The following is a 24,320-nucleotide window of genomic DNA, read 5'->3' on the forward strand; positions in this document are numbered from 1 at the left end:
TTCCATCCAACTCCTTCACAGATGATGGAGGGGGTAGGCCGCCTTCCAACCAGCAGCCCCCTGAGGGACTAGGATCAAGTCATCTGCCTACAGGCAGACAACTTTGCATTACAAACCTACTTTGCATTACACACCTATTACGCTACGCAGTGTGTGCTGGAAGCACAGCACCTGTGCAAGCAAGTAGCCCAGTTGCAGGATCAGATGTTACAGCTCACTGCTGAAGCAGCGAGCAACTTGCACACTCGCAGGGAGAAGGGGTGACGCTATGTGCCCAAATAGACCATGAATGATTGGAAACAAGCCCCCATGGTGCCACTGCCTGAGTGATTCTATGGGGATTGTGGGAAATTCCTGGGTTTCCTGAATCAATGCAGGCTGCTCTTCTGTTCCGCCCTTGCACATACCCCACAGACAAGATTAAGGTGGGGCTAGTAGTCATCTCGCTCTGTGGTGAAGCGCTCAATTGCGCCTCCCCCCGCCTGCCATTGGAGCAGAAAAGCCCAGTGCTTTTGGACTAGGATGCCTTCCTACAAATCTTCGTGACTATCTTTGAGCTGCATCTCCTCTGAAGATGCTGCCCTCTGGAAGCTTCGCTGAGGCAAGGGCCATCCACCTCCTATGCCATCCACTTCCGATGGCTTGTAGCTGATGCTGAGTGTAATGAGGCAGCCCAATTTTAACAGTTCCACTGGGGGCTCAGTGATGAGGTAAACGATGACATTGTTGAAAACCCTACCTGTCTATGTGCCTTCATTGACCTCGCCCTGTGCATTGCCTCTTGGCTGCTTGAATGAAAGAAGGAAGGGAAGAGTGGCCCAACATCCCCACACTTGCCTTCTAAGCTAAGGTCTTGTAACAGACTATACCCCATGTCCATCCTTTTTACAAGAACATGATACATTTTATACAAATTATGCCTTGTGAGGCATCATTGGACACTCGTAATCTGCTGAACATTATTGTCCTCATAAAATATGTGTATCGACATTGTATGTAAAGTTATAAGATTCTACTATATAACATTGCTGTAACATGCTCCACGTTTAGAAAAGCAGGCACAAACCAATTACTCAGAAACAAAAGACAAACCAACATCCAAGCCAGGTGTCAAAGTCAAGTAGACTATCACTTAGTTAAGCAGCCATTCTCCGTCAGGAAGAAGAGTGTAAGCAAGAACTTTACATATTGACAATGGAACAACTGGGGGTTCCTATGTAAACAGACTGGCTGTTGCTGAACCCCAGCTGGACATAATCCTCAAAGAGGGGAGAATAGTATAAGAATTAAGAAAAGCAAAACATATCTCCTCTCTCCTTCACTCCTCTCTGCTCATGGCTGCAACAACGCCTGAAGAAACACTGAACTGTGGGAGGGGTCCTGGCTTGGAAACTTCCAGCCAGTAAAAGATTGAAAAGAGCATGTGCTTAGAAAAATCTTTGCTTGAATTCATTTAGCTTGCTAAGTTAGGTACTAGTCTGCATTTTATCTTTTATCTTCTTTGTAACTAATTCTGACTTTTATGCCTCATTACTTGTAATTACTTAAAAGCTATTATACTGTATTAATACATTTCTTTTATTGTTTTATCTAAACCAGTGTGTTTGGAGTGAAGTGTTTGAGAACTTCCACTTGAAGTACCATTGTTTGTGCATATTATTTTCCATTGATGAAATAATGGACTTTCTATGCACTTGTATTGTCCAGGAGGGTGCTGGGCAGTATAAGACACACATTTCTGGGGAAAGGCCTGGGACTGGGAAGTTGCTGGTGTCACCCTGTATGTAATTCATGAGTGACTGGCCAAAGTATTCATGTAATTCAGCTGGGAGTGATTTTACATATTAGAGGCTGTGTGTGAGCAGGACCAGGAGTGGTTGCTCTGACAGAGAAGCAGTGTAAAAGGCACCCCAGGTTAGAGATTTGAGGTGACACAGCTGTCATCTGTCCAGATTGTACCCTGGAGAAAGTCACAGGCCTGTGGAACCAAGTCCCAGACCCATGCAGGTCAACCTGAACCTCCAATGTCTGACCCCAGAGAAGAGAGAGTGTTGAGGACAACGGAACCTCTGTTTTTATTGAGAGGGACCAGGACATGCCCTTGCCTCCTACTCTGCTTGGAAGAACTCAGGAAACAGACTAGCCCAAGCCCAATAGGGATGTGTGGCCTAGGCACCACCAGAGTTCCATGCACCAGGCCTGATGGAGACGATTGATGGGTCACCCTTATCATTGGGACTGATGACTCAGACTGTCAGAGGCTGTAGTGGGTGGGCACCAAGAAACAAACTGCTTCAATGTAATCTGCTCTCTGTTCTTCCCAATAATTCTTGGCATTTCTTGATTGGAATAGCATGATACATGATATCCTGGTGGTGGAGGAACATTAGCTTCTCCTTTGAATATTGTCAGAAAGTGTGCCTCCAATGAAGCAATCAGCCCTCAAGTGACCCATGCCTGGAGCCCCAGGATGGGAGGAGACCTTCAGAAACAGAAGCCTGGATGGCAGGGGGTAGCCAAGTGGGAGTGTCTCTAGACCAGAACCTCAGTCCCCTCTCCCCCAACAAGTACCGCAACTACCTGAATGTGTTCAAGAAGAAGAATGCAGATTCACCACCCCCACATAGAGACTACAACTGTCTGACAGACCTACAGCCTGGTGTAAAGGTGCCCTATGGATATATTCCATATCCTGAACCAGAACTAGAGGTGCTACATGAGTAAATCCAGGAAAACCTTGCCAAGGACTTCATTTAGCTATCTAGCTCTCCAGAATAGGTACCAGTCCTCTTTGTGAAGAAGAAAGTCTATAGAGAGGATAGTGACCCATCTATTCTGCATTGAACCAAGTGACTATATGTAACTGGTATCCCTTACCCCTCATTACAGAATTGCTGGACCGTCTGAGGACAGCCAGGATCTTCACAAAACTAGATCTTTAGGGGGCATGCAATTTAGTGCACAAAAGGCCTGGGGATGAATGGAAGATCACTTTTTGTACCCAATATAGGCATGTTGAATACTTGGTGATGCCATTTGGCTTGACCAATGCCCCTGCATCCTTTCAACATTTCATAAATGACGTGTTCAAGGATATCCTGGATCATTACACGATTATCTACCTTGACGATATAGTGGTATTTTCTGAGAACCTGGAGCAGCACTACCACCATGTCTGTTACATCCTGGGAAGACTATGGAAGCATGGCTTATATGCCAAACTAGAAAAGTGCACCTTCAACCAGGCTACCATTGAATTTTTGGGCTGCATCATCTCCCGGGAGGGAATCCAGATGGATCTGCAGAAGGTGGAACCTATCCGTAACTAGACAGCAACTTGGAGCCTCCAGGAACTTCAGTGCTTCCTGGGCTCTGCAAATGTTTATAGGAGATTCATCACCAACTTCTCTCAATTACTAACCCCCTTGACTTCCCTCTTCATACAAAGACCAGCTCGCTTTTGACCAGCTAGAGGTTGCCTTCACCACAGCCCCGATCCTGGCACACCCTGACCCAAATCATCCATTTATAGTGAAGCAGATGTGCCCCTAGGAGCAGTACTCTCACAGCAACTCAGGCCCCAGTCAGTTCTGCACCCATGGGCATTTTATTCCTGGAAGCTTACCCCCGTGGAGATAAACTATGAAATACTGAACAAGGAGCTGCTCACCATAAAAACTGCATTTGAAGAATGGCATCATCACCTTGAGGGGGCTCGACACCCAATACAGCTCTTCATCGATCATAAGAACCTCGGGTATTTTTGCAAGGCCTGAGTATTGAATTAGAGGCAGCTAACGTAGGTCTTTTTCTTTTCTCGGTTCGAGTTCACAATTACCTACAGCTCAGGAAGTCAAAATGGGAAATCCGATTCTCTATTGTGGAAGGGGAAATACCACCAGGGAATTGAAGAACCAGCTTCTGAGACCTCTACCTCCTCAAGTCTGGTAATTTGCCAGTGCCACAATCCAGCTCTCCCTCTTCCAGTCTGCCTCAAAGGAAGACCTACTTGCCCTAAGGATACAGCTCCTTCGTTTAATGAGGGATGGTGTAACGTACTTTGAGCACATATATTTGTGCCCCCAGAGCACCTCTGACTGGAGATGCTATGGCTGTATTATGGTGCTCCATTGGCAGGGCACTTTGTCTGCCAGAAGACTTCCTGCGTGGTTGCCAGTTATTTCTGGTGGCCCTGCATGTGGGATGAGGTCCAAGCATACATGGATTCCTGTGAGTGATGTGCACATACTGACACCCTGAACCAGACCCCTTAGTACCCCTGGAGGCCTTGGTCTGCTATCAGCCTAGAATTTATTGTGGAGCTCCCACCGTCTGATGGCTACACCCTAGTCTTCACAATTGTGGACTGCCTGACCAAAATGGCCAGCTTCATCCCCTGCAACCAGCTTCCTTCTGCCGAGACTACTGCCCAATTCTGACTGCACAACATGATCCAGCTCCATGGACTCCCAGACCACATAGTTTCCAAGTGAAGCCCACAATTCATCTCTCACTTCTGGCGTGAAGTGTTCAGTCTACTGGACATCCGGATATTCACCTCCACTGCATTCCACTGCACACCACCCGCAAGCAGATGGACAAACAGAATGAGTGAACCAAGTATTGGAATAGTAGTTGAGATGCTTCATAAATTATCATCAAGACAACTGGTCCATGCTTCTGCTACACTCAGAGTTTTCCTACAATAACCCCAACCATGCCTCTACAGGTAGAAACCCCTTCTTTGCTAATTATGGGTTCCACCCTTGTTTTCAACCAGCATTGCCAGTAGCCTCCCCAAACCCTGCCATCACCGATTGGCTCTGATTCAATAAGAACTCAAGAACCACTTAGAGGCTAAGAAGGCCTACAAGAGGCATGTAAACTGTTGGTGACAAGAAGCTCCAGTATTTACAGTAGGTATGGTTCTCTGCCAAACACCTACAGACCAAGAGACCTTGCTGCAAATTGGACCATGAGTTCCTGGGATCCTTCCCAATATTCCAGCAGAATAATTTGATTACATTGACACTCAAGCTTCCCCCGTCTTTCAAAATACACACAGTTTTCCATGTTTCTCTTTTGAAGCCTTACACAGAGATCCCCTTCCCTGACTAAACCACATGACCACCTCTTCCAGTTGAAATCCAGGTCCATTAAAAGGAATATAAAGTGCATGTCACCCTCAAATCCTAATGGGTACATGGCCACCTGTATTATCTGATGTACTGGGAAATTTACAGCCCTGAGAAGCATGCTTGGGAGCCTGCCTTACATATCCACACCACTAACCTGGTGGAGGAATTTCACAAGGCTCCCCCAGACACGCCTGAACTTGCACCACTCCAAAGAGGGACATGAAGGAGAAGTTGATAAAAGAACCTACAGGGCTAGAACTGGGAACTGGGGGGGGGGCACTGACACCTCAACATCACCACAAGAGACTTAAGCTAGGCTCCTATGGGAGGACCCTGTGAGGCTGGGCCCAGCAGGAAGTATCGCTCAGCTGGACCTGAGTGGCAGCTCATTGCAGCCCACTGATTGGCTGGCACTGGTTCATAAGCCAGGAAGCCATGCTAGAGAGTTGTCTGAGCAACAGTGTAGGCTGCCTTGCTTCAGACCGTGTGTGTGAAAGATCCCAGACTCTGGCTTCTGACCTTGCCTGCCTCCTGATACCTGACTCTTGGTTTGTCCTCTGGCCCATCTCGGTCTCTGACCCATCTCGGTCTCTGACCCTCTGGTACCCAGCTTTGGCTCATGCTCTGTCCACTAAATCTGACTGTCCACAATCCAGTTGTGACACAACTGGGCTAGTGAATCAGCAGGATTGGAGCCTTAATCCCTCAGTTATGCAATTACCATGCACTGTCAGAATTCAGAGCTGTAAGGTCTCCATTAAATTCTAGATGGAACTGTTTGTTGAAGGTCCATTTTTAGAAAAGAAGAACTGTTCCTTCACTTATTGTAATAATGCTTGCAAAACATCTGAGATGCAGCAGAATTCTCTTGACACAGGAAGCTCCATGTTTCCTAGTTTCTGAAGAAGGAGACAGGGTTAATCACCCTTCTGGTCACAAAAACGGAGATACAGTTATTTTTCATAAGAAGCCTGATAAATCAGTGAGTATCTGATCTATCTTCTCTCTCTCTCTCTGTCTCTCTCTCTCTCTCTCTCTCTGTCATGTATTAAGTGAAAAGGTATAGTAAATGATTAAGAATTAATACTAATGATGGTGTAATGAAGCAAGGGATGCAGCCTTTCAGAACCATTTGAGCAGGAAACCAGGTAGGAAACAAGATGGGGATTGAGCTAGTTGGGAATGCAGTGGAATGAGATGCTGACCAAACCCATCAGGACAAACAGGAGAAGTCTTGTTGAAAAATCTCTGACCAACATTATACTAAAAACAACTCCGGATTTTGGTTTTGAAACTGTTTCAGGAAAACTTTGATCTGAAGATGGCTTCATCTAAGAACAGAAGCACATTAAACATAAAATCCTTCCTATCTGATCTAAGGGTATCAGTTTTATTGCATGCCACGATCTGAGCTTGCAACTCCTATTGCACTATGCTGAAGTGGTACCATTTAACATCTTATCACCACATGTAAAGAGGCTCTCTACTGCTTAGAGAGAATTAAAATCTGTGGTAGGAGTGGTCCAGAAAAACTGCACTGGTTCTGGCAGTACAAACACTTGGTGTAAGCCCTGCTTTCAGATAATGTGCAATTCCATTGTAAATTAGCAGTTGTAGTTATATAGGATAGAGCAGTGGTTCTCCTTTTTGGTACTGAGACCCACCTTCCCCATTAGCAAAATAGGAAGGGCAGAGTGGTCATGACCCTCTGACATCTGGCTGTGAACCCCAGGATAGAGAATCTCTGGTGTAGAGCATTATCCCGCTTTTTGTATATATCATCCCACTCTGAAAGGGTTGTGACTGCAGGACCTGTTAAATTCTTTAGAACTGTTTGAATTGCTCCAGTATGATTTTCTTTGAATCAGTCATATGGGAGGAAGTAGAGCCTAGTAATTAAAGCACAGGACTGGCCTCTGGAGTGCTGAGTCCTATTACCACCTCTGTCACAGACTTGCTTGGTGACCTTGAGGAATTCACTTCATCTCTTTGTGCCCTGGTTTCTCTTACTCACTGTGCTACAGTAGAACCTCAGAGTTGCGAACACCAGAGTTACGAACTGACCAGTCAACCACACAGCTCATTTGGAACTGGAAGTACACAATCAAGCAGCAGCAGAGACAACAAAGCAGCAAATACAGCACAGTTCTGTGTTAAACATAAACTACTAAAAAAAGGGAAAGTTTAAAACAAAGATTTGACAAGGTAAGGAAACTGTTTCTGTGCTTGTTTCATTTAAATTAAGATGGTTAAAAGCAGCATTTTTCTTCTGCATAGTAAAGTTTCAAAGCTGTATTAAGTCAATGTTCAGGTGTAAACTTTTGAAAGAACAACCTTAACGTCTTGTTCAGCGTTACAAACAGCCTCCATTCCCGACGTGTTCGTAACTCTGAGGTTCTACTGTATTGTGAAGCTTAATTCGTCAATGTTTGTACAACGCTTTCACAGGCACCTCTGCTATAGGAATAAAAAGTATTATATGTGTGTTTTTCTGAATATGTTGAGAATATAGGACACGTTGATGCCAAAACAATGCATTTTTGGAAGGTTGGTTACAGCTAGCATCTTGGCTATGTGTGGAATTAATATTGTGTGGTCTTGCTATACTGATAGTTAATGTTCCGCTTTTTTAAATGGGAAGCTACAATGTAAGGAAAAACATGATCTTTTGATTGTGATCCTTTAAATCAACTATTTGTATTTAACAGCAAAAAGGCTCAGGAACTTGCAATTTTTGCAAGAATATCATTTTGCTTTTAGTGAGGAATATAAAGCATCTGGGTCTTGGAAGTCCCCTAACGGCAAAGCCGGGTTTCATCCAGGTAGGGCCAAACCTATCATTTTCCTGCCAAATCTTCAGGGATATGGAACCATACTGGCAAGAGGTAAGTGATTTGAGAGCAGATGCAGCTGGGTCTCAATGTTCAGGGCTCAGCTGTCATGTATAGAAAGGAAGAGGCCAGTATTGTCTAAAGGAAGATTGACCTCTAGAAAAGACTTGTGTTGTGCTGATTAAATTCCAGGAAGGGGAATTGGGGCTTGGCTTATACCTTAGAAACTGGAGTAGTAATTTCACCCTGCTCTGAACAGAATGTAGTTCACACTTACTACATTCCCTTGGGTTTTATTGGCATTATACTCAACTCAAAAGCATTTCTGTCTGTAACACTAACTTCTGAGCTCCACATCTGATTACTTGCAAAATTTCAGGGAATGTTCTAGACATCAATGGCCAGAGTCCTGTTGGTTTTGGGGAAAATCAGAAAACTGAAAGGGGAGGGGGAACGAGGGACACATGGAATCACTGCTGTTTAGCAGATCCACGGCTTCAAGCACTTCTGCAACTGGCTATAGACCAAATAACTGCTTGGTTGGCACCATTAACACTTTCTGAATAATATAACATCTCATCTCTACTTGTCCTCTCACAGACAGAAAGAAGACAAATAATGGAGTGGAGGGAAGGGAAATAGGGGAATGCACATAGCCCCTGGTATGAGAGGGGAAGGAGTCCCATAAGCCCCTAGCATTGGATTTAAGGATGAGAATGGGGGGCAGACAGAGCCTGTAGCATGGGAGTGAAGAGGGTATTTGAAGAAGGGAGGATTGAGGGCACAGAACCCCTGGTGGAGGGATTGGAGGACCTTGTCTGGGGGAAGGGGGCATGGCACACAGAACCCTGGTGCGTGGGAAGGTGTGAATGAGAGGGAAGGGAGAAGCAGGGCCGGCTCTACTGTTTTTGCCGCCCCAAGCAGCATGCCAAATTGCTGCCCCGGACAGCGGGGGCAGTCCGTGTGCCGTTAGGGCGGCACGCACGTTTCCGCGGCAGCAGCAATTCGGCGGCAGCTTCTGTTTTCAGCTGGAACACAGAAGCCGCTGAATTGCCGCCGCGGGCAGCTGAACATAGAAGCTGTCGCCGAATTGCCGCTGCGGGCAGCTGAACATAGAAGCTGTCGCCGAATTGCCGCCGCGGGCAGCTGAACATAGACGCTGCCGCCGAATTACTGCCACTGTGGAAATGCGCGTGCCGCCCTAAAGGCACACGGACTGCCCCGCCGTCCGCGGTGGCAATTCGGCGCGCTGCTTGGGGACCGCCCCTTGCAGATTGCCGCCCCAAGCACCTGCTTGGAATGCTGGTGCCTGGAGCCGGCCCTGGGGAGAAGGGGGCACACATAACCCTTGGCAGGGGGAAATTTGGGGAGCTGTAGGGAGTCCTGGAAATAGAGGGGGATGGGCAGGGCCAGCTTAGGGGTGGATGGGCAGGGCAGCCATCCTGGGCACCAACATTTGGAGGTGCTAAATCGACAAGTTTTGTATGAATGCACATGTCCCTTGTGTAGAGGCGCTGAAAACATTTATCTCCCTGAGCAACAAAACACTTAAGGTCAGTCCTGGGGATGGGAGGGTGGCACTCGGGGAATTTCAGGGTGGGAAATGGAGGGATATGAGGAGCCCCTAGTGGGTGAACATGCCTGGCCTACACAGGATACAAAGTGTGTGACCTTCCAACTGGTAACACAAATAGAGCAAGAGAAGGGTGACCCTTGCTTTCTCCCCAAGGTTGGCTGGTCCTACGGGTTTCCCTGCGGAGATTCCTAGTGTTCCTTCTGCCCAGAGAGTTACTCCCTTAAATCCAGGGCAGAGATATTGAGCCACATCTGCTGGGAGGAACCAACCAGCATCTCCTTCCAACGCCTGCGAAGAGGGTGGCTCAATATTTGATTTCATTTAGATTTGGGGCTTACACAAACTCCACCCGAAAGTGCATCCGTGCAAAGCTCTAGCTGCCCTTGACAGACTTAACCACAATAACAATTAAGATTTGCTAAAGGTAAATTCTCCCCCGCCCCCCAGACCTCATCCAAATCACCAGTCACGTGAACATTGCAGCTTAAATCAAAGAACACCATCACCTGTTAAAAGGGGGCCTCCACTTGTTTTACTTATTTATCCATTGGCAAGGGGAAGCCTTGTGTTTGGACCCTGAAAAGGGAAGGAAAACTTGGGTTTGTGTTTTTGTTCTCTGAGCTAGCACTGCTGATGAGGGAAACTCCACCCTCTTTGTTCTCTTGTAGTTTTGCAACATTCATTCTCACTGACTGCTGTGAGGAGGTTTTGACCAAACCACCTTTGGAAATGTAAATCAACTTAGTTTCAAACGCAGCGTGCTCCTTGAGCAATGAGCTGTGATGCCATAACTGAGTCAGTCAGGCCTGCAATTCTGAGACCCTCTTGCTTCAAGTGTCCCCAAATGCACAACTTGGGAAATATCTGCTAGTCATATAGCACCATACCATACTATACCAAACAGAACATAAGAACGGCCATACTGGGTCAGACCAAAGGTCCATCCAACACAGTATCCTCCCTGCCGACAGTGGCCAATGCCAGGTGTCCCAGAGAGAGTGAACCTAACAGGTAGTGATCAAGTGATCTCTCTTCTGCCATCCATCTCCACCCTCTGACAAACAGAGGCTAGGGGCACCATTCCTTACCCATCCTAATAGCCATTAATAGTCATTAACCTCCATGAATTTATCTAGTTCTCTTTTAAACCCTGTTATAGTCCTAGCCTTCACAACCTCCTCAGGCAAGGAGTTCCACAGGTTGACTGTGTGCTGTGTGAAGAAGAACTTCCTTTTATTTGTTTTAAACCTGCTGCCCATTAATTTCATTTGGTGGCCCCTCGTTCTTATATTATGGGAACAAGTAAATAACTTTTCCTTATTTACTTTCTCCACACCACTCATGATTTTATATATCTCTATCATATCCCCCCTTAGTCTCCTCTTTTCCAAGCTGAAAAGTCCTACCCTCTTTAATTTCTCCTCTTAGCCGCTTAACAGACGCTAAGAGGAGACAGACAGCACAAGTGTTAATTTTTCTATATTTAACAGTGTTTTACAAAAATTGAAAGAGAAAAACCATGATCTTCTTGCTGCCCATTGTTCAGCTCATCACACACAACAGCGCAAGATGTGCAGTAACCAAACTCAACATTGATGTACAAAACCTAGTTTTAAAAGTTTACAGCCATTTTAACATTCACTCACTAAGAATTCATCAGCTTAAAGAGTTTTGCGAATTTGCTGGGGTAGAACACAGTAAAATTCTATGTCAGGTAGTCACACGTTGGCTGTCACTTGTACTTGCTATTAACTCAGTAGCAATGTGTTGGAAAGAGCTTACAAGTCACTTTCAATCTTTGGAGACATATGAATGTCCTAGAGTAATATGGGATTGTTTTGGAATGAAATTGCTGAATTGTACTGTTCCTTCTTGAGCCGTGCTCTAAAAATATTCAGACACTACTAAGGCTCTGGAGTCAAACTCATTCACAGTAACTTCACTGTTCAAATTGATATCCAATGTAGACAAGAAACTAGAATGCAGAATAAATGAAAACATTTGTGGTTACATTGTGACTTTCAAACTAAAGAATCTCAGTGAAAGTGAATGAAGGAAGTGTGAAACATAGGTTCTGCTTTTTTTTTTTTTTAACAGCGAGCTCAAAATTATTTACAAAACAGATATAACCTCAGTGAAAACAATGTGCACAAGAAACTGTCTTATTGGCAAAAGTGTTCCTTTGAAGAGTTTACTGAAGCTGAAGCATGCAAAACTGATAAGGTTACTGACATGGATGAGTTATATGAAGAATTTTGTACAATCTAAAATCATTTTGTCTCCGGAGTTTCTAGATTGGACAAGTATGGAAGAGAAATACTTTAATTTTCAAGATGACAAACCCAACTGGAAACAGAAACTTCAAGAATTTGAAAAAAAACTAGGTTCTTACATACTTTCTATTTCATGTAGCGAAGCATATGCTGAAAGTATTTTTGTTAATGAATTCTACATGACAACATGATAGATCAGTTGGAAGTGGACACAATGAAAGCCAAACTACAGAGTTGCTGAACTTTTGAAAATGCTGAGTGCAAGGATGTTTCCAGGCCTTGAAGGGGTAAAAGCTGGTAACAAGTCCCCTTCTTCAAGGTCTGAAGCTTTAACTAGATTGACGTCTAAACCATCTAGTCACCCACCATGTACACAGACAAGCCAGAAACTGCAACAATACCCAGCAAAAGTGGCCTGTATGTGTGGAAGGCGTGTGGGAAGATGAACAACAATGACATAATTCACACTTTACCCCCTAGCAAAAAGTACCCTCCAGGCTTCCCCATCAATAGCTCTGCAGTTTCAGCAGGTGGGTGGAGAGCAGGAGGGGACGAAGCCAGGAAGATAGCTGTCCTCTGTAGAACCATCCCCCCAAAAGCCTGTGGGAACTAACTGTGCGAGAATATGGGTTTCTTTGGGGATGATTCTGCAGGCAGCATCCCTGGGTTACTGTTAAGTGGCAAGCAGACAGACCTCTTTTCAAGAGCTGAACACTCCTCTTCTCTGAATGTACACAAGCAGAAATAATGATTAGACTCAATTTCTTAAAAAATACATGCAAATAGTGATTTCCTTTGCAATTTGTATAGAAGATCCTACTCCTTGGAATCTTTCTTAACTAAGAATGTCTGTTTGGATGAGAGGAATGAATTTCCTGCAGGTATTTTAGAGAATATGTTTCTAGTTTTGTACTCATTGCAAAAAGTTGATACTTTATTGCAGTGGTTTTCAAGTTTTTTTCATTTGCGGACCCCTAAAAATGTCAGATGGAGGAAAATCTTAGACGAAGTCTGCGGACCACAAGTTGAAAATAACTGCTTTATTGCATGCATTTGTCTACTCACCCACATTTGATTTGCACATAAGATAGAAGCAGTTGTGGTTTAGCCTTGGAGACAGTGTTTGAGAGAAAAGGGCAACAAAAATGATTAGGGGTATGGAACTGCTTCCGTATGAGGAGAGATTGATAAGACTGGGACTTTTCAGCTTGTAAAAAAGACAACTAAGGAGGGATATGATTGAGTTCTATAAAATCATGACTGGTGTGGAGAAATTAAATAAGGAAGTGTTATTTACTCCTTCTCATAACACAAGAACCAGGGGTCACCAAATGAAATTAATAGGCAGCAGGTTTAAAATAAACAAAAGGAAGTATTTCTTCACACAACGCACAGTCAACCTGTGGAACTCTTTGCCAGAGGATGTTGTGAAGGCCAAGACTATAACAGGGTAAAAAAAAGAACTAGATAAATTCATGGAGCACAGGTCCATAAATGGCTATTAGCCAGGATGGGCAGGGATGGTGTCCTTAGTGTCTGTTTGCTAGAAGCTGGAAATGAGCAACATGGAATGGATCACTTGATGATTATCTGTTCTGTTCATTCCTCCTGGGGAATCTGGCATTGGCCAATTTCAGAAGACAGGATACTGGGCTAGATGGACCTTTGGTCTGACCCAGTAGAGCCATTCTTATGTTCTTATCAGAAGGATCTTGATACTAGAGCTCTGCTTTTGTCAAAATTTCCTCAAAAAACGTACCCTCTGAATCTCCACCATATGAAGGTTACATGATCCAGAGAAGGGGAACTGTCACCAATGCGTTCTCACAACAGAGCTATCTCTAAACACAAAACAGGCTGCGAGACATCCCTCAGAGATGGACATTATCATCCCTACTAAACAGGGTCTTCACATAGTGAAATTTTCCAGACAGATTTTAAGATTGGTGTTGGGGGATGGAACTTTCTCCCAAGTACTTGATTTTCCCCCCCCCTTCTCCTTTACTTCTCAATGGTTTATCTCTTTTCATGGCAGACAGGCTCTGGTTAGCCTGCATGCTTCAGTAGAGTCGCTTCTGTAGACAACCCTGACAGACTTTAAAGTGAGAGCAACTGTACACAAAGTATAATAAAATGCTGAGGCAGACAAAATTGGATTCTGAATTAGGGAACACTTCTACTAAATTTTGATACAAGGTGGATCAGGTAATATATTTTATTGGACCAACTTCTATCTGTCACTCTAATATCCTGGACCGACTTGGCTACAAGAACACTGCATAGAACAAATTTTGACACCAGCAGCCTAAAAGCAGAACGTTTCATATGTCAGTTTTTGTTGGTTTGTTTGGTGTTAGATTTTTGTGCTACGTGGGATATTACAGTAGTTCATAAGAGAAAAGCTACATGAGATTGCCATCTATCAGCCTCTTCACATATTGAGAAGAAGAGAGCCTGATTCTGCTGCAATTGTGGGAAAACAGGTGACTATGGTAGAGTTTAGCACAAAAAGCTACAAGAGAAGTAGCTCCTCTTCATTTGGTGGAAATATATAGTTCACGGAAGTTAATGGACAAGCTCCTATTGACTTCATTAGGCTTCAGCTCAGAAGCTTAAGTTTCTTAATGTGCCATTCAGTGCTCTGGATCACCCAATCCTGCATTTCTACCTGAAGCAGTAGAAGCCCCTCAGCTACAAAGATGGGGTCTCAAAACTTATTCCCACCTGTTATCTCAGTCTGGTGAATGTTTGGAGATTCATCCAACTCTTTCAAACTCATCAGCCATCCTTGAATGCAGATTGAGGAGAGAGACATTTGAGGTGATTGTCCCACATCCTCATTATCACTGAAGCTGGTTGGGGGGGAAACCAAAGGACTGAAGGAATTCTTTTAAAAAAAATAAATAAGAAAATGTTGGCGCATAGTAATTTGGGGGGTAAGGGCAACCCTCAAAATTTACTCTTTTCCCTTGCCAGCAAATTCAGGTATAGGGGACCCTGAAACTCCTACTAGCAAGCTCAGGCACAGGGCACCCTCAAAACTCACCCTATTAGCAAATTTAGTCATAAAGAGCCCTCAAAAATCACTCAGCTGTGAGCACAATTATGGAACCCCTGGAAACTCATCTCATCAGTATGCTCAGAAACTAAGACACTTGAAAACTCAGATCTCTTATTCTTGAATGGTAGGCTAGCTCTGCATGAAGAAGCCTGAATGGGTCCATTGGATTTACACACAGAACGATCTTGGATTTCACATTACGAACATCAATTGTAAAGCATCATGAGAATAGGAGCCACTGAAACCTCTGAAATGAAATGACACGTTCAGAACAAAAGCATGGTCACAATATTCTTCTGATTATATCTTACAGACAGTTCTGCCACAGAGTTCTTATGGGATTCTTGATAAGTCACGTAAATCAGACTTTTCACAAGAGGTCACTAAGTGTGTTTTTTTTTTTCTGGGTACCCAGCTTGAGACCCCAGGATCTGATTTGCAGAAGTGCTGAGCACACACAACTGCAACTGAAGTCAATGGGAGCTCTGCTTTGAAGTGTTACATATTGCTAAATAGTCTGAAAAATCAGCCCTAAAGATCTCAAATGCGGCACACAAAATGAGTGGACATTATTTATCTTAATCTTTCTATGTCTGAGTTCCTCATTTGTAAAATGAGGATAATATCCTTTACCTCAAAGGGATGTTTTGAAGATAAACTTATTAACGTTTGCGAGGCACTCAGATGGTCTAGTGATGAGCACCATAAAAAGTCTTAGGAAATTATTAATTATGTGGTCAGTGCAGGGCTTGGACGGTGCACAATAAATAAAACATGGGGCCACGTATTAAATGATAAGTATAGTATTGTTTCTTAAGTAGATACCAGTAAGCATTTTATCTTTATTTTTCTTGTAACTATTTTATGCCTTATTACTTGTAGTCACTTAAAATCTCTCTCTTTGTAGTTAATAAATTTGTTTTACTGTTTTATCTAATCCAGTGTGTTTAAATTAAAGTGTCTGGATAACTATTTAAGGTAATAAATTGGGATATTATTCCCTTAGAAGAATAATTGACTTAATATAGTTGTACTATCCAGGAGAGCACTGGGCAATACAGGACATACATTTCTGGGGGGAAATCTGGGACTGGGAGTGTGTTGGGGTCAGCCTGGGGTAATCTTTAAAGCTGGTAAGAGCCAAGGTGTGGCTGACTGGCTGCAGCAGAAATAGACATGCCTGTGAGTGATTTACATGCTGGTGGCTGTTTGTGAGCAGTCCAGTTCAGTGGCTACAGTAGCAAGGTATTGAAAAGGGCACCCCAGGTTACAGGCAGGAGTGACACAGCTACTCATTAATCTGGATTGTGCCCCAGTATGTCACAGACCTACCTTAGGGCTCTGAGTTCTATGAGCCACTTTGTAGCTGAGTGCGTTAACTAACAGGCAACCTTCATTCTGACATTTCCTGACTTTACAGTGCAAGACTTTGCAGCCTTAATGTTCTTTTAATGTGGGATTTATTTGTAAGTAATATATTTTTGGTTAAACAGGCCAAGCAAACCAGAGGCTGTACAATGTTTAACCATCAGCGAGAGAGGGACATGAATTAAGCACTGAATGAAGAGTTCCTCTTGTTGCACGCAGATGGTGCCACAACGTCACTGGGGAACTGTGCAGCAAATCACCTCCTGAAAGATTGTACAGCCACAAAGCTGAATTCCAACCTAGCAGGGAAAACACAACAAAAGATGTCTGCAGTATTAACTATCACCACTGAGAGTTTTGTGTACTTTGCTCCTCCACTAAAACTGTCATTGCAGATGAGGTGGCAAACATCACACCCAAAACTTCTGTCTTTTCTCAAATATAGTACAGTCATTCAAAACGCTACAAGGCAAGAATGTTTGTAGCCTTTGCTCAATCATGAAAGACGCCTCAGTATTTACAACCTTTTAATTTGTTTTCTGTAAACATTTGTATGAGTTGTTTGGTTTGCAAGAATGTTCGCAGAAACTGGTGTAGATGCGTCCACACCACAGTACACACTGGAAAGGCCTTAGTCAAACCCTCCTGTTTATAAAAGTTGCAGTCATCTGAGCAAGGAGAGGAAACAATATCATGTGACTTACGTGACCAATTGCACAGTACAAATCCTTAATTATAAATAATGAATATTCAAAGCTATACTCGTAGTGAATAATTCATGAAAAATCCATAGGTTGAAATATTTTGTATAAAACTTTTGAATATTTTTCAATACGAACATATTTAAATAGCAAAACTTGTTCACAAATAATTTGCAAACAGCTGCTAACAGTTTTCCTAGCTCTGGTGTTACTAATGGAAAAGATCTATTAAATCATTAACTCCAACCAACTTTCATACCCCAGAGAGTAGGCATTTCTGATATTGAAGAAATAATATGTTAGCGTTCAGGAAAAAGGCCATTGCAATAAGACGAAATAAAATCTTAAATCAAGTGGCTCATTATAATCTAGTATTAAATGTCAGCAGAATCCAGTAATTAGAACAAGATAATCAATCCTAACTATGGATACATTCAAAATGGACATTGTAAGAGTATTTTTTTAAACAAAAGATTTAAAATACAAGAATATGGCACAGAAAATATGATGATTTCTAAAGAATTAGATGTCATTCAGGGAGGAGTTTGAATATCAATTTATATATTGTAAATTCTCTTGCAGGTTAGCAGCTGAGCACAACATGGTGAATATTCCTTGGATGCTAGAGAACAGTGATCGGTTTTCATTAAAAGGCTACATATAAACATTTTTCACTGTTTGGATTTGTTCTGAACTGCAAGAGAGGTTCTGGTTGTCTAATCTCCACAGCATAGGTTCTGGTTGTCTAATCTCCTCTTCCACATTTTCCCAGTTAACAGGTAAATCAGCTATTTGTTGTATACAAGGAGATTATCACAAAAACAAGAACAAAAAGAGAGCCTGATTCTCATTTACAGAAAGGCCACTTGACATTGCTCTGATGATGTAAAAGGTCCTTAAAGTAAATATATATATATATATATATATATATATATATATATATATATATATATATATATTTATACTCACTTTCTTCAAGGCTCCTTTGCATGACTACAGCAGTTTAAAGTCGCCTGGGTGTAAATGAAAATAAGTCCTAAAGACAAAGAGGAACAATTTTCTTAACTAAAGAGTACAGGCCTTATTCTCATTTACACAAGGGCCCCTTTAATCCACTCTGATACTATAAAATTAGGTATAAATTTACATTGATATTAAGGCCACTTTATATTGCCATAGTGGGATAAATGGACCCTAGTGCCAGGCCCTTATTTTTTCCTGAACCAATGGAAACCAAATACGGAAGTACAGAGACGTCCTTTTACATGAGAAATTTAAGAACTTGTTGAAAGAATAAGCATTAGAAGTAGACAAATAATTTTCAACAAATAATATTTTGCAAATTTTTGCCTGTGGAATGCTACTTAGATGTTCTGCACCCAGAGCCTACCAATGCACACACACTCATGGCTTATTGCTTTGATGTGGGCTAGTGATATCTGAATGTGGTTCAGAAAGCTGAAAAATATTAACTGTTTTCTCTTCTTTTCTGTTGCTCTCTTTTTGGTTCATTCTAACACTTCTGAAAACCACTTACTCCACCTTCCTAGCATCCCATCTCGGAACTAGCTGCCTCTGCTATTAGTCAGTCGGCAATTAGTTTTCACCTGTGTTATGGTGCCACATGGTTTACTGAAGACAAACACTTCTCATACATAGTACAAGTGGGAAACAATATTTAGCAAGTTCAAACAGCAAGTTAATTCTAAATTCGTTGTTAACGTGATCTGCAATTTTGTTTTTACATCTTAACATCAGCAGTTATCCTGTTTACAGCAAAGGGTATTCTAAAATGAAAATCAACACGCACAGTAAATTTTAATGGCTTGTACAAACATATGATTATATAATACAATGTATTTCATTCCTGTGTTTCACTGTGATACTATACAGTACCTGTAAATAATCATCCATTTCTTCATTCTTAGGCCAGTGCAAAATGAACACTTCTACCAGTGAACCAGAGATGGAGATACAGACAACAACGTATTACTATGAACAGTTTGATGCAGCACCATGTTCAAATAATGTCAAACAATTTGCATCCCACTTTGTGCCACCGCTTTATTCCTTGGTGCTGATATTTGGCCTGGTGGGCAATGTGCTCGTTGTGCTGATCCTGATAAAATACAAGAGGCTGAGAAGCATGACTGACATCTATCTGCTGAATCTGGCAATTTCCGATTTGCTTTTTATTTTTTCCCTGCCATTTTGGGCTTACTACATAGCACGTGAGTGGGATTTTGGAAATGCAATGTGTAAAATTCTTTCAGGGGTCTATTTTGCTGGCTTCTACAGTGGAATGTTTTTCATAATACTTTTGACAATAGATAGATATCTGGCCATTGTCCATGCAGTGTTTGCTTTAAAAGCTAGGACAGTTACCTATGGCATCCTCACAAGTGTTGTCATTTGGAGTATTGCAATATTAGCCTCTCTTCCAGGGCTTATATTTCATAGTGTGCAAAAGGAAGGTCCTCGCTGGACTTGCAGCGCTCATTATCCATCAAATTATGAAAAAGAATGGAGGCAATTCCTGATTTTAAAGATGAACATCCTGGGATTTGTCGTTCCATTTGTCATTATGATCTTCTGCTACATAGAAATTATAAAAATATTACTGAGACGTAGGAATGAGAAAAAACATAAGGCAGTCAGGCTTATTTTTATCCTAATGATTGTTTATTTTATCTTCTGGACACCATACAACATTGTTGTTCTCATATACACTTTTCAAGATTCATTTTCCCTAAATAACTGTGAGAGCAGCAGGCAGCAGGAGATAGCAATCCAAGTGACAGAAGTAATTGCAATGTTCCACTGTTGTATCAACCCGGTGATCTATGCCTTCGCTGGTGAAAAGTTTAGGAAATATCTTTATACCTTTTTCCAAAAAGACATTGCAATCTACCTCTGCAAACACTGTCCAGCTCTTCATGGTGATAAATTAGAACGGTTTAGCTCCACATACACCCCATCCACTGCAGAGCATGATATCTCCATTGGTTTGTAAAGTGCATTAGAAATGTATCCAGTAAAAGTTTCATCCTCCTTTTAACTTAAAATGTTGTGGAATTAATCAAATTTGTATGGTCATTGTCCTTAAAAACTGTACAGTCATAGTAGCTATTTTTTGTGTGGCATTGCAGTATTTCTCATTCCCTATGCAGTGAATGCTACCAACTCCACAAGAAAGCTAAATACTGCTGTTTGATAAGTGTCCACTTCAACATGGAATCCAATGTAGTAAGATTTTGTTTTCTGGATGTTGGCCAGTGAACAAAGTGTCAATGTGATTTCCTCCGGAAATATAATTCAGAAGATGGTGTGAAGAGGGCAGAGAATGAGGTATGTCCTCTCTCAAGAACCAGTTATCTATATGCAAAGACTATAAGAAAAACTCTGGGAGGAAGGCAGCTGTCGGAGAGTGTTTTGGCCATTTATATGGAGCTTGATGTGCCTTGTTTTACTTCAACATTTTTCATTAATGGGAATTTATGACAAAAACTGTTTTGCAACAAAATAAGAATAAAAGGATCTAAAATTACCATGAATTTTAAAAAATAGTGTTTTTTTCATAATATAATCAACTACCTATATGGTAGGGGGAGGTTTATTTACAGATATGCTGCTATCCTATTTTTCTTACAGGGCAGGAAGACCTCTTAAATCGCTATGAAAAAGAGGTTTTGGATAAACAGGGGAATAAAAGATTGTGCACATTTCTGTTGAGGGATATGACTGACCTTCTGTTAGCCAGAATTGCAGCAAACAGGCCTATGCTATTAACCAGTGACTATCTCTTTAAAATAATCCTTTCCCCTTGACTATTGCATTACCTTACCTTATTTAGAATTCAGTTTTACGCATGTAACTTAAACATTCAATTACTTGTATCTTTAAGAGCCAACTTTCTTTAAAGGGGCTGTGACAGAGTGTGAGTAATCTTAGGCTGACTCACCACTTAGTAAGCATCCCTACATGAGGCAAATTAGGGGGATAATTGGCTAAAGACTAAATGATTAACCAATTTACCAGGTGGCTCATCTCATCAGCTGAGAACAGCTAAAAGAGAGAGATGAAGAGAGGAGAGGGGTAGGCTGCAAGGGAGGGCCTGAGAAGCCCAGGGTCTCAAAAAGGTAAGATCTCTTCTCCCCACCACCACCCTATGCCTAGGGAGTGTAGTAGAGAGAGAGAGACCCTGGAGCATGGGGCCGGTGAAAGACCTGAGGCCTGAAGCACAGTTAGCAAAGCCAAGCCATGTTATGAGCCAAAGTCTCATAAGCCCCATGATAAAGCAAATGCCTGCTTACAAATTCACTGTCTGGTACGTGAACTTGGCAAAAACATGTCTGACATTGCTAAAACACAGATGCTCCTAAGAAGTACTGGGCACTGGGTATTCATAAAGGCTAGTACAGGTACACCCCAACATAGAGTTATAGAATAAACAAAATCCTGGGAGATGGTACAGGAACACACCGACCCCCAGTAAAGACAAGGATAGGAGGACAGAATGATGGGTGGAGATGTTTTGTTTGAACCAGCAGGTACAAGGTGTAGAGTCGATAACATGTTGGTAATACATCTGAATTGTAATACGTAACTTATTTGCATCAATGTATAAAAGAGAAATCAAAGAAGGGGCACCTTTGTCCAGCCAAGGGGGCAGCAGAAAGTCCTGCTGCTGACTGAGCTGAGTCAATTATCACGGGCATACATGTGTTAACATACCTGTAGACACGGATCCAGGGAGCTAGGCCCGTGCTTCATCAGCAATAAACCTGGCCGAGTGCCTTCGCCCCCGAACCAAGTCTGTGTTTTTTCTGGGTAGTGCTATCTACGTCTGCTGGCTCCAGCACATGTAGAGAAGACACACAGGCATGCCAACTGACAACAGGGAGAATGTAAGAAGCTTGAGCTTTGGGGAACTTGTTCTGTTGTAGTCACACTGTAAATAAAGCATTTGGTGTTGAACTTGCCACGAGTTCTGTGTGAGAACTGTTTGCAGTAAGGAATTCAGGGTGAGGGAACCCTGTCCTGTGACAGCTCCTCAACTCAGCCTCCTCTTTTGGGAGTGAAACTCTGGAGGTAACTGAACATGCATCAAGCTGTTAGAAATCTATAGGCTATTAATTGCAGGGAAAAGTTGCACCTGCAAAACAGGATCTTGTTTCTGAAACAATAGCTTCCCGACAGCTGATAAAAAAGCATAAATCAAATGCAGCAGAGTGAGAAATATAGATCAGTCTTGATGTTTGCAGCATATTAAATGGTTGTGTTTGGTCATAAAAAGAATGGCTAGAAATGAATGGCACAGGAGGGAGAGAGAGGTAAAATGATTTTGTGGGCTGGAAAGCTCAACAACTCTCTGGCTTTTTTAATAACTGCAAGAAAATGGGAAAGTGGAAAAAGATTTAAAATGCCAAAATTTCACAGAGAAGTCTGTCTAAGCCTTATATTCTTCTACAGTTTTTCTGTAGCAAAATACTGAATGAAGCAGTGCAAATATATTTTTGCTTACCAAAAAAAGTTAGGAAAAATTATCGTGTATGCAAAATTCTCTAGTCCTATTTCCCTGTCAGCCTTGTAAGCAGAAATTAAACATGACTTATTCTCATGATACAAAAGAGAATGATAAAGAATTCCTCTGATGTACCTTGTACCTTCCAAATCAGTGCTCCGTTATTTTCCAATAGTATATTACCTTTCTTAATTCTCTGATGGGCCAGTAGGCCGTTGCCTGCTGTCCAGCCATGGAATGCTCAGGACACTAATTCCAGCAACCATTGGTGCCACAGTCAAAACCTATTGTTTACTGAGGGTTCACCATCAGTACTGTTAGGAGTTGACGCACACTGCACTAAATTGTCCTGGGCTCACTAGATGAAGGAAGGTTATGGTATACCACCGAAAGGCTGTGTCTACTCTACAGCGCGTACACTGGCACAGCTGTACCGAAGCAGCTCTCCTGTTGACATCATTACACCACCCCAACGAGCGGCGGTAGCTATGTCAGCAGGAGAAGCGCTCCCGCTGACATAGCACTGTGCACACTACCACTTATGCTGGCATAATTTATGTCACTCAGACAGCTGGAATATTCACACCCCTGAACGACATACGTTTTGCCGACATAAATGGTAGTGTAGACATGGCCTAACTGACCATGGACTTGGAGGCCTGAATATATAATGGGAAAGAGAAAACCTGGAAAGCAACAGATATCTCCCAGAGAAAATTTTTAAGACCTGACTCTTCCAGGCTTTACATTTGAACTGTTTCTCCCCCCCCCCTCCCGCATTAGAAGCATATTTCTTGGTCATAAATCATCTTTTCCTCCACATGAACCAAAGTGAAAATTTCCTCCAAAAACAAGAATTTTTGCACCCAAGTGGTATTCAGGCAAAGTTAAAAAGAAGTGCTGGCTTCATTTTGGATTTGGAAATGTTTACTCAGCTAGAGTCCTAACATTTAATCCTACATTGTCCTTTGATGGGCAATGATTTTTCCCATAGATGTCACATGCGCCTTGATTTTGACACCACAAACAATTCCAAATGAGAGTGATGTTATCTACACAGGATGATAGTAAAGTAGGAGTGAGGAGAAAATGGATGGTGTTTCAGCAAGCGCTTGCTTAAGCATTACACTGATCCTGCAAACTCTTACTCATTCAAGTAGGCATTACTCATGCAGACAGTCCCACTGACTTCAGTCCATTTGCTTCAAATGGCACTACTCATGCATGTAAGTCCTGCTCAGATGAGTAAGAAACACCAGGGTCAGCTCTTAATACCCGAGCACTTAAATAATGCTTTACAACTTCACAGCTGCCTTTCCTCAGTCCATGACTCTTTTTAAATTATTTCAGAAGAAGAAAGTAGTTGGGGTATTGCTTTGACAAGCTAAAATCTGTGAGGATCTAAAGGGGCTTTGGAAGAATTTTTTTTTTAATAGTGTACAAAACAGTGCACTAAAAGAATATCAAGGTTGCAAAATCCAGAGCTCAAAAATTAGGAAATGCCAGAATTATGGTTGCTTGTGCAACCTAAATTTAACCCTGCTGTGCATATTCATTCTGACAATCTTAATTACATGATCACATACTATTTTTTCCACAGGACTCCTGCCATGTCCAGTGCACAGAGTAGGCATGCTCTGGGAATGAATCAGGGTTGTGTAGTGAAGGAGGCTGTTGTCTGTAGGACCCCGCTTCATTTGATGCAGAAGCGGGAAGGCATGTAGTGAATGAAGCAGAGGACTACTGGAAGAGAAAGGAGAGTCTCATGGTTAAGCTTGTTGAATGCTGCTCTGGAGAACTGGTTTCTATCCCTGTGTCTGTCATAGAGTTCCTATAGGATGCTAAACA

At 42.3% G+C, this 24,320-nt stretch overlaps 1 protein-coding gene across 1 annotated transcript; it reads left to right on the forward strand.

Moving 5' to 3' along the window:
* The first annotated feature begins 18,896 nt into the window (after positions 1 to 18,896).
* Positions 18,897 to 20,432, forward strand: LOC112117862 (C-C chemokine receptor type 5-like). The gene has a single exon (XM_026646085.1). The coding sequence runs from the start codon at positions 18,915 to 18,917 to the stop codon at positions 19,959 to 19,961; it is 1,047 nt and encodes a 348-aa protein (XP_026501870.1). The 5' UTR covers positions 18,897 to 18,914; the 3' UTR covers positions 19,962 to 20,432.
* Positions 20,433 to 24,320: the final 3,888 nt, after the last annotated feature.

This window comes from Terrapene carolina, unplaced genomic scaffold, assembly GCF_002925995.2.
Source record: "Terrapene carolina triunguis isolate 2854851 unplaced genomic scaffold, T_m_triunguis-2.0 Scaffold34029, whole genome shotgun sequence".
Classification (NCBI taxonomy): Eukaryota; Metazoa; Chordata; order Testudines; family Emydidae; genus Terrapene; species Terrapene triunguis.